The sequence below is a fragment of the Procambarus clarkii genome, chromosome 76, assembly GCF_040958095.1.
Source record: "Procambarus clarkii isolate CNS0578487 chromosome 76, FALCON_Pclarkii_2.0, whole genome shotgun sequence".
Lineage (NCBI taxonomy): Eukaryota > Metazoa > Arthropoda > Malacostraca > Decapoda > Cambaridae > Procambarus > Procambarus clarkii.
In genome coordinates, this window is record NC_091225.1 from 18,147,800 (window position 1) to 18,164,340 (window position 16,541).

The window sequence follows — 16,541 nt, forward strand, 5'->3', positions numbered from 1 at the left end:
TGTGTGGGTTAATTGAAGTGTGGATAGAGGATGATTGGTACGGAGTATGATTAAGAAAGAAGGAGTCTGGAAAGATATGGATATGACGAGAGAGGCTGGAACGGACAAGAGGGGAAAGGGGAGAAACGCAACATGAGATGGGAGGGGAAATCTGGGACAGGGGGGGGGGGGGGATAGGGTAGATAGGAATGACTAGGCGAGCCTGTGGACTCAGGAAAATTAACGTTGTCGGGTCGTCGTAGAGAAAGGTGGAATGAATGTGAGGAAACCTTTTGATGCTGGGTTCCAATCTAAATGCCAGAGAGAGAGAGAGAGAGAGAGAGAGAGAGAGAGAGAGAGAGAGAGAGAGAGAGAGAGAGAGAGAGAGAGAGAGAGAGAGAGAGAGAGAGAGAGAAAGAGAGAGATACTAAGATACAAATAGTCTCTGGGCTATTCCAGTCAGATCCCCTACTGTATCACAATTACACTGTAACTGTATTGCAAAATAGATACAGCTGTATCACTCCACTGTCTCAGGTTACTGTTGACCAAGGCTCCGCAAGTCTCTTTTGGGGGTCTAATATTTCAACATTACAGTACAATATTACATTACAGTATTACAGTATTTTATGTATTCTGTATTACAGATTACAGGTGAGAAATATAATATTCATTAAACTACATTTTGCCAGATTTCAGCCTATCCTTGGGGGGTTTTTTACCCCTTTGAAAAATCCTGTTTTATATGTAATTTTGACGTCTGAAAACTTGTTTAAAATGCTGGTCACTTCAGGAACCAGGTCGTTGACGTAAGTTAGGAAAAGCAGGTCCGAATGACATCTTGCGACATCACTCTTATGAGACTTCACTGATGCTGACCCTCTTGGAGCTCTTCCAGGTACATCCTGATCAAGTTCACAAGGTTTCGAACTTCATGGTTAACTGATTTCGAAATGATTTCGAACCAGTTCGAATGTTTGGAACTGAACGATGGCTAGTTTCTCCCGTACTAGCCACTCAAGTTCAAATACAATCGTCCCATAAAGCTGTAAATTACATCAAATATGTTACAATCAGAGCAAATTGATGAGATAACAATGGCCTGCTGTAATACTGTGTATGTCATGTACTTCATGTACAATCTGCAGCTTTCAAACATTCCCACAGTCGAGGAGGAAGCCAAATGGTCGGTTGTTAGCATCACTAGTTCAATCCCTATAGAATCACCTGGTTAGACTGTAGGTTTCAACTCTTTTTTCCATGTCGTAGCTCAGTCGATTAAGGCAGCGTCTGGGATGTTCCCGGACGCAGGTTCGAATCCTCGTCACGACCCTTGTGGATTTGTTCGTGTGTGTGTGTATGTGTGTGTGTGTTTGAGAGAGATACAAGTTGAACACCATTCCCTCACTCCGTTTTCTAAAACTTTCCCAACACATCGTTTACAACTTTTACACCAACGTTAACCCAAAACTTTTTTGGTGGGTTTTTGTATAACTTCGCGGAAATTGGTGTGTGTTTGTAAGGTGTTTGTGTCTGTTGTGTGTTTGTTGTGTTTTTATCTTTGCTGCAGTTAAACTATAATTGTTTTTTTATCACTACAAATTTTCCCTGATTGCGCCCAATTAATACGTTTTGTTGGTTGGTTAAAAATTTGTAGAAGTGACGATAGAGAGAAGGATAGAGACGATAGAATAAATTGATGAACGTTGATGAGACGGTAAAGAATGAAGATGATAGCATAGATGAATACAGGAGTTGATATATTTAAGTACGAGTAATAGAACAAAAATATCAATTGTAATCCGCTTTTTAGTGAAAGCGCTTTGCTTGGAGGGATTAATCTAGGTTTATATAGATAAAGAGTTTCTTACTGTCAAGCCAGCTCTTGACACTGGCCCTTGACACGTGACACTTGACAGGTAAATATGTAGAGAAAATAAATAATAATTAACCTTGTTATAATAACTAGTTACGCCCAATCGTCACCACTTTTTTTTTTGCTTTCCTCATCATCAAAACCTTTACTCATCACAATTCTGTCATCACCATTATTCCCACTATCACCGACATGATCACTATTATTATTACAGCATTCATGACCAAAATCATCACCCATTCATCAGCACCATCGCCCATTCATCACCACCATCACCCATTCATCACCACCATCAACCAGACACCACCACCATCAACCAGTCACCACTACCATCAACCAGTCACCACTACCATCAATTTTCCATGTGAACTCTATAGCCCCATGATAAAGCGACTCAATCTCCTTCCAACACGTGAAATATAAGAAAATACATCATAATCTTTTGATAAAAAAAATACCAAAAAAGCCCCCAAAAAAATTCTTAAATATAAGGTGTCTCAAATTGCATGCAGCCAAAAATTCTTACGAGAATTCTTGCTCGGTCCACCAGTTCCCTACAACCCGTCAATCTCAGGCGTGACGGGGAGACGGAAGCGATGCTCTGGTGGACGGGTATTGCTTCCGTCTCTGTGAAACTGTAATTATAATTCCATTAAACTGCGGGAGAGGATATATAATTATTACGAGAATGGCCGTGCGTGGTTTTGAGTCATGGTTCGAATGGTGTTTGTGAGTGGGGGTCCCGCGGACCATGACAACTTTTGACAGGTTGTCTGTCACCTTTGTGTCGGTGGTGGAGAGGATTGCGTTTGAGATGGAGTGCGTGTAAGGGTGGTTGAAAGGCCTGGTTGAGAGAATTTGCGCAAGATCGTCTGGGGTTAATGAGAGTGATTGACTTACAGTGTACTATCATTCACAGCACAGTATCATAGGTGGTCAGCTCTAGAACGTGTCACATTTTAGGCAAATCCCCATTACTGGCCTATGTCCATCCCGTACCTCAGGCCATTCACCCTGCAAAGTTTTGCGAGGCTTGCCCCAAACATCTGGCGTCGAAGTGAACATCATTGCAACCTTTCCCCCCCCCCCCATTTAAGGTGGGTTAGCCCCCATGGCACAATCTATTGAAAGCGACCTAGTCACCATGTTTGCTAATACAACTAATTAAAAAGACTGTCAAACATTTTTACCAAAAATAAATTAACACACACTATTGATTTTCTATGTTGTACTTAAAATGTAAATAAAAGCTTTGTAATATTTTCTCTAAATATATAAGTAATAAATATAAGTATATAAAATATATATATAATAAAATATTATAAAAATATATAAAATATATAAGTAATAAAATATAAGTTGATTAAAAGTTCAAGCTGGTTGGGTTTTCAGATTTTCCAACACTTGAATGGAAACATTGAGAATATTTAACATCAGTAAATAAATGCCAATTAGAACGCAATCTATTCAGCAAATAGCAAATAGAAATAAGGGGAAAAATTCGTGATTCTCTATCATGAAGAAAAATTATACGCAAATCAGTAGAAATTATATAGTCTCTGGATGTATAATGAGTGATTTTACGAAATATATCGATGAATATAGCGATTAACGCAAATAACTTTATTCACTTTAATCACTTAAAGTGGTTAAATAAAGTGATTAACGCAATGATACTAAACAACATATTTACACAAAATGTGTTAGTGGTCGAATAATTAATTTCAATATCGGTTATATCACGGAAACTCAGATATGTGTGTGGGACTCCTGCTAAGCATGTGCGGGTCGGCGTTCGATCCCCAATTGTGCAAGTGGATGGGCACCATATAGTCCCTCAATCCTCATAATTACCCTGACCTTAGCACATAATGTACTCTGTGGTTTCCCATCAATTTCTCAGTCATACCACATACTCATCCTCTCATACTCATCACTCAGCTGATGATAATGAGTGAATATTTCTGCATTATGTATAATGTGTTCACTATAACCTCCTTTGGAGTGTATTTAATGCAACGAAATCATATCTCAGGTGTTTGTGGGGATAGGAAATGTGTTCTGAACAGGTGTACACGTGATCAACACACCTGCAAGAGGCGTACCAGTGATCAACACACCTGCAAGAGGCGTACCAGTGATCAACACACCTGCAAGAGACGTACCAGTGATCAACACACCTGCAAGAGACGTACCAGTGATCAACACACCTGCAAGAGACGTACGAGTGATCAACACACCTGCAAGAGGCGTACCAGTGATCAACACACCTGCAAGAGACGTACCAGTGATCAACACACCTGCAAGAGGCGTACCAGTGATCAACACACCTGCAAGAGGCGTACCAGTGATCAAACACACCTGCAAGAGGCGTACGAGTGATCAACACACCTGCAAGAGGCGTACCAGTGATCAACACACCTGCAAGAGGCGTACCAGTGATCAAACACACCTGCAAGAGGCGTACCAGTGATCAAACACACCTGCAAGAGGCGTACCAGTGATCAACACACCTGCAAGAGGCGTACCAGTGATCAAACACACCTGCAAGAGGCGTACGAGTGATCAAACACACCTGCAAGAGGCGTACCAGTGATCACTACACCCCTACAACACAAGGTGTAGCCATGATTACTATCCACGAGAAGTGCATACACTCTCACCAAGTACCCATGATTAATGCACTCGAATCCCGTCCCCAAGAGGATCGACAGGTGTTACTCTTGGGATTAATTTCTTGCAGGTGTGTTTTATAAGGCTCCAGGGTGTATTATATACACTGTGTGTGTTAGTAAGCCCGAGGCTGATGCTGTAGAGAGTATGGGTATATTCTCGTGAGGGAAGAAACACCTCAGGTTGCAATTCTTTTTACCATGTTGTGGTACAGTTGACTAAGGCGCGTTTGGGAACATTCCGGGCGTTGGTTCGAACTCTCATCACGGCCCTTGTGGATTTGTTAATGGGGTATATTCCTTTCTTTGTCTTTTTGCTTTATTCTATATCTCTATTTCTCTCTCACCCTGTTTTCCTTGTTACTTTTTCTATCATTGTATGTGTGTGTTTGTTTGTATCTCTCCACCTTCCCTGCCCAACCACTTGGGCCGGACGGTCTCGCTTCATACAGGTCGGCGTTCAATCCCCGACCGTCCACAAGTGGTTGGGCACTATTCCTTCCTTCCCCCGTCCCATCCCAAATGCTTATCCTGACCCCTTCCCAGTATTAATGACCTGACGCGTCTCCTGATAGTTCCCTTCCTTTCTTACAATTTGGATTGTTTGCTCCACAATTACCCTTCACTACAATTACCCTTAACTACCCTTTAGACTCTAGCAAGCTTACCTAGCTTAGGTAAGCTTTCTCCTTCAACCCATGATGTCGTAAATGATTAACTAAGCATTTAAGCATAATTAATTAAGCAACAATCAAGGGTGATTGTGACTGTATACGAGTTGATTGTGATTGTATATCAACCTGCAAGTTGATCTGTTAGGCGATTGCAAATGAAGAAATGTGAAGGGGTGTAAACTTGATTGAAAATACCACGAGTGGTTTCCATCTTCGAGTCGGACATAAATGAGTTTGCCACAAATTGACTCACAGTCCTGGGGCCAGATTCACGAAGCAGTTACGCAAGTACTTACGAACCTATACATCTTTTCTCAATCTTTGGCGGCTTTGTTTACAATTATTAAACAGTTAATGAGCTCCGAAGCACCAGGAGGCTGTTTATACCAATAACAACAGTTGATTGGTAAGTTTTCATGTTTGAAAACTGTTTAATAAATGTAACCAAAGGCGTCAAAGATTGAGGAAAGATGTACACGTTCGTAAGTACTTGCGTAACTGCTTCGTGAATCTGGCCCCAGAACTTAATGTATGGTTTTATAACGTGAGCCATTCTCATGTCCCCGAGAACTTCTCAGTATTTGTAACGTACTAAGTACTCTTAGTACACCAAGCAGTACATGTACTAAGTCCTCTTAGCACATCAGAGCAGCAACACTTGTTCTTAAACTTTCAAAAGATTTGATTCCAGGACGAGAACTTTTCAGTGTCTCTTCACAAATGCTCATATCGAAACGAAACCAGAATTCTCGTAATTGCTGACGAACCTACATCATCTGGATGACTATGGGGACTTGTGATGAGTTCCAGAGGCTTACCTATTCATCAAATACGAGCCTTCGTGCCATCGTAACACTGTCAAGACGAATCACATAGGTGATGGTGAGTCTATGAATGTTCATATTGTTGAACTTTTCATCTCTCATCCAATTACATCTAAATTTAGCGTCAATTGGCTCTTAATTGGCTTAAGACACGTCATGTCAAGGTCAAGATGATGTTAAGAGCCCCATTGAAGGCCATCGTAACTAACCTTCGGAGATTAGATTTTATTAGATTTTAATACATGCAAGACAAAAGATTCACTCATGGCTAATTACACCCACAAACAATTATTTTTTATGACAGATTAATGTTAGACCCATATATGTTAATTGTAGACCCATATATGTTAATTGTAGACCCATATATGTTAATTGTAGACCCATATATGTTAATTGTAGACCCATATATGTTAATTGTAGACCCATATATGTTAATTGTAGACCCCTATATGTTAATTGTATACCATATATGTTAATTCCACTGTTGTCTACTTCCTCACAGATATTCTGTTCGAATTACTTTCTCCTAACCGATTGTCCCAGGTCCCTCTTAACTTCTAACTTCTAACTTCTAACTACTATTTAACTTCTAACTACTATTTAACTTCTAACAGATTTTTCCAGGCCACCAAACCCCTCTCCCCATTTCCTCCCCCCCTTACCATAGACCATCTTCCCATCACCCCCACAGAACTCACCCCAGTGGTGCAGTGGTAGCATTCGCCCAGCATCTTGCGAGCGATTTGACAGGGTTCGAGTATTGGTTAAGGCAGACCAACTAGGCACCAATCCTATGCAGACGAAGAGTCACAATAACGTGGTTGGTTGATGACCAGACCACACACCAGAAGATGAAGGGACGACGACGTTTCGGTCTGTTCAGGACCATTATCAAGTCAATTGTGCCCAGGACGGACCGAAACGTCGTCGTCTCATTATCTGGTGTGGGATTTGGTCACCAATCCTCTGGTGACTCGGCAGTAACTGGGTACTGATTAGCGAATCGTGTTCCAGGGGAAACTAGTGAGTATAAGACTTACCATGATCTATGGGAAGGGAAAGCTTTCTCAGCCGACTAACAGGAGTCAAAGTTATCTGTTCCTATACCATCTGTGTGTAGAAAAAAAATGATTCTAGTCCTATCTCACCACAGAATTACCTACTCCCTTCTCGTCTCCCCATCACCCCTTACCTCATGCGGCTCCCTCAGCACAGCTTTAAGGTAACGTCTCCTTACCCATTCCATTCCTCCATCTCCAAATCCCTTTTTATCTTCATTATTATTCTTTCTCTGCTATACTTCTCTCCCCTTTTCTAATCTCTCTCTCTCTCTGCCTTCCTTCCTCAATCACCCTTTCCCCAACTTTCCTAATCCTCCTTACCTTAGGGCTATCTTACCCTATAGTCCTTTCTTACCCTGACCCTCATTACTTTCCTCATGACTTATAAGCATCTCCCACTCATCTCAGTCTTTCCCTCATACTCATACTCATACTCATACTCATACTCATGCCAGACACCATGAGTACAAGATGGCGTCTCGCACGAAACAGATGCTCTAAAAAATCCTAAATTTCTCTCTTTGGGAGCCTTTAAAGTAAATTTATTTATTAAATTGAAAGTAAATTTATCTCTTTATTTCCCTTTATAGGGAAATATTTTGCGATGCTGTGAGGTAGGAAAGTGTAGAGGTGAGGGAGGGAGAGAGAGAGAGAGAAGGAGGCATAGAGGGAAGGAAAGATATGGAAGGGTGATTGAGTTCTAATTGAGGTAGTTCAATTATACTCAATTTGATAGTTATGTAAATGACATCATTTTTAGAGGAGAGAGAGAAAGAGCTTACTCTGAACTGAACGTTCAGAGTTACTGAACGTTCAGAGTGAATGAACGTTCAGAATTGCTGAACGTTCAGAGTAAATGAATATGTTAACAATGACAGTAAATACGTTCAGTGTCGGTGAAAACGCTCGGAGCAACACGAAACACGCCAAAATCGACACGAAACACGCCAAAATCGACACGATACACGCCAAAATCGACACGAAACACGCCAAAATTGACACGGAACGCCATAATCGACACGGAACACGCCAAAATCGACACGGAACACGCCAAAATCGACACGAAACACGCCAAAATCGACACAAAACACGCCAAAATCAACACGAAACACGCCAAAATCGACACAAAACACGCCGAAATCGACACGATACCCGCAAAAATCGACACAAAACACGCCAAAATCGACACGAAAAACGCCAAAATCGACACAAAACACGCCAAAATCGACACGAAACACGCCAAAATCGACACGAAACACGCCAAAATCGACACGATACCCGCCAAAATCGACACAAAACACGCCAAAATCGACACAAAACACGCCAAAATCGACACGAAACACGCCAAAATCGACACGAAACAGGCCAAAATCGACACAAAACACGCCAAAATCGACACGATACACGACAAAATCGACACAAAACACGCCAAAATCGACACGATACACGACAAAATCGACACGAAACACGCCAAAATCGACACAAAACACGCCAAAATCGACACGATACACGACAAAATCGACACAAAACACGCCGAAATCGACACAAAACACGCCAAAATCGACACGAAACACGCCAAAATCGACACGAAACACGCCAAAATCGACACGAAACACGCCGAAATCGACACAAAACACGCCAAAATCGACACAAAACACGCCGAAATCGACACGATACCCGCCAAAATCGACACAAAACACGCCAAAATCGACACGATACCCGCCAAAATCGACACGATACCCGCCAAAATCGACACGATACCCGCCAAAATCGACACAAATCACGCCGAAATCGACACAAAACACGCCAAAATCGACACGATACCCGCCAAAATCGACACGATACCCGCCAAAATCGACACGATACCCGCCAAAATCGACACGATACCCGCCAAAATCGACACGATACCCGCCAAAATCGACACGAAACAAGCCACGGAACAAGCAGAAGTCTATCGTAAGAGGAGAAAGTAGAGGAAAGGAACGCCTGAACATTCTATTATTCACTGCTGAAAATATTCGCAGTATTTCCAAGAGCCAACATAATTTCCCTTCATTTTCCTCCTGCACTTTGCAAATTGCAAGAGAACGCATTTTCCGTAGAGTTTTTCTTGCATGAAATACTGTCATGTAGTTTTAATGAGAATTCTCATTTGTGAAGTGAGATGCGAGCGTGTCTATCGGAGGTGACACAGGGGCGTGACACAGGAGTGACACAGGGCGTCACACAGGGCGTGACACAGGAGTGACACAGGGCGTGACACAGGGCGTCACACAGGGCGTCACACAGGGCGTCACACAGGGCGTGACACAAGAGTGACACAGGGCGTGACACAGGGCGTCACACAGGCGTAACACAGGCGTGACACAGGGCGTGACACATGCGTGACACAAGAGTGACACAGGGCGTGACACAGGGCGTGACACAGGCGTGACACAGGGCGTGACACAGGCGTAACACAGGCGTGACACAGGCGTGACACAGGGCGTGACACATGCGTGACACAGGGCGTAACACAGGCGTGACACAGGGCGTGACACATGCGTGACACAGGCGTAACACAGGCGTGACACAGGTGTGACACAGGGCGTGACACAGGGCGTGACACAGGCGTGACACAGGGCGTGACACAGGCGTAACACAGGCGTGACACAGGTGTGACACAGGGCGTGACACAGGGCGTGACACAGGCGTGACACAGCCGTGACACAGGGCGTGACACATGCGTGACACATGCGTGACAGATGCGGGATATGTGCGTATTCATGCTTATAAAGCCTGAGCCAGGATCTTTACGTTCCAATCACCTCTTTATCATGCTTAGACCGTGATATATCATGGTTATCTTGTGCCTAACCCGTGATCTATCATGGTTATCTTGTGCCTAACCCGTGATCTATCATGGTTATCTTGTGCCTAGACCGTGATCTATCATGGTTATCTTGTACCTAGACCGTGATCTATCATGGTTATCTTGTGCCTAACCCGTGATCTATCATGGTTATCTTGTGCCTAACCCGTGATCTATCATGGTTATCTTGTGCCTAACCCGTGATCTATCATGGTTATCTTGTGCCTAACCCGTGATCTATCATGGTTATCTTGTGCCTAACCCGTGATCTATCATGGTTATCTTGTGCCTAACCCGTGATTTATCATGGTTATCTTGTGCCTAACCCGTGATCTATCATGGTTATCTTGTGCCTAGCCCGTGATCTATCATGGTTATCTTGTACCTAGCGCACGTATGGCCAAAGCCTCGACCTCACACACATGGAGGCCAGGGTTCGAGCCTCCCAGTGCCCCCCAGGTGTATAAAATACTTAATACAAGATCTACATTACAGTAAGAGGAGACTCAGCCATCTCTGACCGGTTCCCCTTCAGACCCATTCAGAGGTGGGCCTGAAATCTGGACACTTTACAGCTGAACAGATTTCAGGCCCATGAAATTTAAACACCTGTGACACCTGAAATCTAAACACCTGTGACACCTGAAATCTAAACACCTGTGACACCTGAAATCTAAACACCTGTGAAGACGTCAGTCACAATTAAGTTTGTTTTTCTGTTTAGATAATAATCTAAAACAGATCGAAGATCTGTTTACTTCGCTATTGATACAACACTCACCTTAAACACTGCCTCTTGGTAGATGTAAACTCTACCTCTTGGTAGACTTAGCTCTACCTCTTGGTAGACTTAATTCTACCTCTTGGTAGACTTTAACTCTACCTCTTGGTAGACGATAGATAATCAAACTATTCAACATCGTACCTACCTTCAGTCGACCAGTGCGTCTATCTGAAACAGAAAACGGAATTAGTGCTCTAGGGCGTATAAAAGCCGCATTGACATTAATATAATTCCATCTCTGCAATTAAAGAAAAAAAATATGATCAATCGCCGAAGTTCTATCGACTGGGCTATGAGTAGCCGTGATAAGGAAAGTTTCCAGATGCAGCATCCTCCTGCCAAGTTACATTTTTTTTATATAACTGGGATATATTTCCTAAAACGTATTCTTGGAAGTGTGATTAAATATACTTCCTCTAAATCCTTGCTCCTTGGTTCCTCCCTTTTCCTCTTTGACCCATAGCATTCTCCCTCTCTCCTCTCCCTTGTCCTATAGCATCTTCCCTCTCTCCTCTCCCTTGTCCTATAGCATCTTCCCTCTCTCCTCTCCCTAATCCTATAGCATCTTCCCTCTCTCCTCTCCCTTGTCCTATAGCATCTTCCCTCTCTCCTCTCCCTTGTCCTATAGCATCTTCCCTCTCTCCTCTCCCTTGTCCTATAGCATCTTCCCTCTCTCCTCTCCCTTGTCCTATAGCATCTTCCCTCTCTCCTCTCCCTAATCCTATAGCATCTTCCCTCTCTCCTCTCCCTTGTCCTATAGCATCTTCCCTCTCTCCTCTCCCTTGTCCTATAGCATCTTCCCTCTCTCCTCTCCCTTGTCCTATAGCATCTTCCCTCTCTCCTCTCCCTAATCCTATAGCATCTTCCCTCTCTCCTCTCCCTTGTCCTATAGCATCTTCCCTCTCTCCTCTCCCTTGTCCTATAGCATCTTCCCTCTCTCCTCTCCCTTGTCCTATAGCATCTTCCCTCTCTCCTCTCCCTTGTCCTATAGCATCTTCCCTCTCTCCTCTCCCTAATCCTATAGCATCTTCCCTCTCTCCTCTCCCTTGTCCTATAGCATCTTCCCTCTCTCCTCTCCCTTAGTCCTATAGCATCTTCCCTCTCTCCTCTCCCTTGTCCTATAGCATCTTCCCTCTCTCCTCTCCCTTGTCCTATAGCATCTTCCCTCTCTCCTCTCCCTTGTCCTATAGCATCTTCCCTCTCTCCTCTCCCTTGTCCTATAGCATCTTCCCTCTCTCCTCTCCCTAATCCTATAGCATCTTCCCTCTCTCCTCTCCCTAGTCCTATAGCATCTTCCCTCTCTCCTCTCCCTTGTCCTATAGCATCTTCCCTCTCTCCTCTCCCTTGTCCTATAGCATCTTCCCTCTCTCCTCTCCCTTGTCCTATAGCATCTTCCCTCTCTCCTCTCCCTAATCCTATAGCATCTTCCCTCTCTCCTCTCCCTTGTCCTATAGCATCTTCCCTCTCTCCTCTCCCTTGTCCTATAGCATCTTCCCTCTCTCCTCTCCCTTGTCCTATAGCATCTTCCCTCTCTCCTCTCCCTAATCCTATAGCATCTTCCCTCTCTCCTCTCCCTAATCCTATAGCATCTTCCCTCTCTCCTCTCCCTTGTCCTATAGCATCTTCCCTCTCTCCTCTCCCTTGTCCTATAGCATCTTCCCTCTCTCCTCTCCCTTGTCCTATAGCATCTTCCCTCTCTCCTCTCCCTAATCCTATAGCATCTTCCCTCTCTCCTTATCCTAGCCCCTTCCATCCCTTTCCCTTTAAATACACTCAGTCTCACCCTATCCTCACGAAATACATCTCTTAAGATTAAAATGGATAAAAATAAAACTATAAATGTAATTACGTGCGTAAATCCCATTACCTTCAGAGGACTGGAGCTCCTAATGTAATTACAAGTTATATATTCATGTCGTGATTTCAGAGGTACTTGTTTCTATAAATTCCATCTTCATATCTGGGGAATTATTTTTTTTTGGTGATTTATGAGATCGTCTTTAGTGTTAATTTGGAAACATGTGCTGAATATATGACGTTTGGAGTGTTCGGACAACGCAAACATCTGTATCCGGATTCACGAAGCAGTCACGTAAGTACTTACGAACGTGTACATCTTTCCTCAATCTTTGACGGCTTTGGTTACATTTATTAAACAGTTTACAAGCATGAAAACTTCCCAATCAACTGTTGGTATTGTTATAAACAGCCTCCTGGTGCTTCGGAGCTCATTAACTGTTTAATAATTGTAAACAAAGCCGTCAAAAATTTTGAAAAGATATACAGGTTCGTAAGTGCTTGTGTAACTGCTTCGTGAATCTGGCCCCAGTTTCCCTCAAGCTGTTTCCTTGACATGACAAGGAAATGTGCTCCAATGACCCTTGAGATCTTGAGGTTATCTTGAGATGATTTCGGGGGCTTAGTGTCCCCGCGGCCCGGTCCTCGACCAGGCCTCCACCCCCAGGAAGCAGCCTGTGACAGCTGACTAACACCCAGGTACCTATTTTACTGCTAGGTAACAGGGGCATAGGGTGAAAGAAACTCTGCCCATTGTTTCTCGCCGGCGCCTGGGATCGAACCCAGGACCACAGGATCACAAGTCCCGCGTGCTGTCCGCTCGGCCGACTGGCTCCTCAGAGACTATCCTAGAATCTTTTGTTTTCCTTCACGTATTTCCTTCTGTCGTTTAGACAGAAGAGGACAGGTAGTTAAAGGAGACATTCGACTTGAGAATGGTTCAGGACGGACGGTAACGTCGTCGTCCCTTCACTTTCTAGTGTGTGGTTTGGTCAACCGGTAGTTAAAGTATTAGATTGGATTAAATGATGCTTTCATATAGGGCATAGTTTTCTAATGTTCTGTATAGTGACCTAATTTCTTTCGTCTTTATCTAAACAACAACAACAACACACACACTCACACACACACACACACACACACACACACACACACACACACACACACACACACACACACACACACACACACACACACACACACACTGTCTGGACCGGGGTTCGATTTCCGGACCAAGCAGAAACAAATGGGCAAAATTTCTTCCACCCTAATGCCCCCTGTTACCTAGCAGTAAATAGGTACCTGGGAGTTAGACAGCTGTTACGGAGCTGCTTAGTGTGTGTGTGTGTGTGTGGGGAAAAAAATAGTTAGTAGTTACAGTTGATTGACAGTTAAGAGGCGGGCCGAAAGAGCAAAGTTCAACCCCCGCAAGAACAACTAGGTGAATACACACACACACACACACACACACACACACACACACACACACACACACACACACACACACACACACACACACACACACACACACCAAAGAACCAAAGCTCAACCCCCGCAAGTACAAATAGGTGAGTAGGTGAGTAGGTGAGTACACACACACACACACACACACACACACACTGTTATCTGAAGCTGTATACCACTAAATTAACCTCGCCTCAGTCACCATTATATATACCATTATATACACCATTTCTCAATGAAAAAACCACAGGAAACAGTTGATAAAAATGGAAGACTGTCAGCCACGATAAAGCTGTAGGAAGTTGCCATTCTTTCAGCTCCGACTCATCCATGTAGAAAGATTCTCAAGACCCAGACAACAAAAACTGGACCAAAAATGACTTGAAAAGCTGAAGATTTGGGCAAAAAATTGAAATATGACACATAGGAAGGAAAAATTATTATATATAGTATTAAAAGCAATTCTTAAAAATAATAAATAATAATTTATTGATAGAGAGAAAACACGTCCTGCCTTTATGCAGGATGTGTTTAACCGGCTTTGTAAAGCTGTATCCGGCCTTGTAAATGCTGTATCCGGCCTTGTAAATGCTGTATCCGGCCTTGTAAATGCTGTATCCGGCCTTGTAAATGCTGTATCCAGCCTTGTAAATGCTGTATCCGGCCTTGTAAATGCTGTATCCGGCCTTGTAAATGCTGTATCCGGCCTTGTAAATGCTCTATCCGGCCTTGTAAATGCTCTATCCGGCCTTGTAAATGCTGTATCCGGCCTTGTAAATGCTGTATCCGGCCTTGTAAATGCTGTATCCGGCCTTGTAAATGCTGTATCCGGCCTTGTAAATGCTGTATCCGGCCTTGTAAATGCTGTATCCGGCCTTGTAAATGCTGTATCCGGCCCTCGCTTTGCTAGAACGGCCATGAAAGTGTTCAGAAAATGGAAATAAAACTCACTTAAACATCATTCTTTCACTGCTGCTTCAGAGGCGTCATTGTCCTTGAACGACTGTTCATGCTTCCTATGCTGCGTCTCTTTGTTGCGTCTCTCTGTTGCAGCATCATTTTGAGGCAAGCATGGCACTATGATAGATGACATCACCCCAGCAAGTGTAACCTCCCCCTCTCACCCCACCCCACATCACCAAAATCCAATCCATTCGAATGCCTTGTCGAATCTAGCTTCAGAGTAGAGGTGGCTTCTACAACAACTACTTTCGCTACAGACCGCCTGTTGACCACCTGTTGATCACCTGTTGACCACCTGTTGATCACCTGTTGATCACCTGTTGACCACCTGTTGATCACCTGTTGACCACCTGTTGATCACCTGTTGACTACCTGTTGATCACCTGTTGATCACCTGTTGACCACCTGTTGATCACCTGTTGACCACCTGTTGATCACCTGTTGACCACCTGTTGATCACCTGTTGACCACCTGTTGATCACCTGTTGACCACCTGTTCATCACCTGTTGACCACCTGTTCATCACCTGTTGACCACCTGTTGATCACCTGTTGATCACCTGTTGACCACCTGTTGATCACCTGTTGATCACCTGTTGATCACCTGTTGACCACCTGTTGATCACCTGTTGATCACCTGTTGATCACCTGTTGACCACCTGTTGACTACCTGTTGACTACCTGAACAGGTGACACAAGTATTCCCTTACATTTCTTCGAATCATCTGCATTTCTAGCTTCCATTTGCGTTCCCTTGTACAAGCTTTCAAGAGAACTTTTCAAGAGAATTGACATTTCTCCTTTACCACCTTGTCTACTCTTTAGTATCTTGCATGTTGTGATCATGTCCCCGGTCTTTCTATTTTCTTCGGTTGAAATTTAATTCCTTTATCCTTTTATCATGGGACATGTTTGATAGATCTTCAATTTTCCTCCAAAAATCCTGATCTCAAAAGGCTGTAAGACAGAGTCAAATCGCTGTTCAATAAATTTCCATTTTAGTGTCGGATATTCGTCGTGAATCAAATCTTCCGACAGTTCAAATGGGTTCTGAACACATACTTCATGCTGTATGTCTGCTGAATACTACTAGTTTGTTCTGGAAAACTCAGACTCCCAGTGGAGAGATTCCTTGCAACCCCCACACAGGACGCTCCAGACACATCCTGATGGAGCTTCGTGTACCCCAGGGGGTTCGTGAAGCCAGGGTTCGATATCCCTGTACTATAAAAGCTGCTAAACTCTATCACTCCCAAGATACCACACATTCAGCACCGCTCCTGTGCCAGGTAAGTCCACTACGGGTTCACCATAGCCCGTGCTACTTGCCCCGCTCCTGTGCCAGGTAAGTTACGGGCTCACCATAGCCCGTGCTACTTGCCCCGCTCGTGTGCCAGGTAAGTTACGGGCTCACCATAGCCCGTGCTACTTGGAACTTGTTCCGAGTAGCTGAATCTATAACAACAACATGTCACATGTCAATAAATGGATTGCATAACCTATGATGACCAAATCACATAATGGAGAAGAAACAATCACACGAATTAAATCACCCGACGTGATAACGGTCCAACATGACCCGAAACGTCATGTGTCC

At 43.7% G+C, this 16,541-nt stretch overlaps 2 protein-coding genes across 2 annotated transcripts; both read left to right on the forward strand.

Annotated features, from left to right (window-relative positions):
• Window positions 1-1,076: 1,076 nt before the first annotated feature.
• Window positions 1,077-9,059, forward strand: LOC138357201 (protein 4.1 homolog). The gene is made up of 2 exons (XM_069313852.1): window positions 1,077-1,209; window positions 7,978-9,059. The coding sequence occupies exons 1-2, from the start codon at window positions 1,077-1,079 to the stop codon at window positions 9,057-9,059; spliced, it is 1,215 nt and encodes a 404-aa protein (XP_069169953.1).
• Window positions 9,060-14,500: 5,441 nt separating this feature from the next.
• Window positions 14,501-14,926, forward strand: LOC123771558 (membrane-spanning 4-domains subfamily A member 18-like). The gene has a single exon (XM_045764151.2). The coding sequence runs from the start codon at window positions 14,501-14,503 to the stop codon at window positions 14,924-14,926; it is 426 nt and encodes a 141-aa protein (XP_045620107.2).
• Window positions 14,927-16,541: the final 1,615 nt, after the last annotated feature.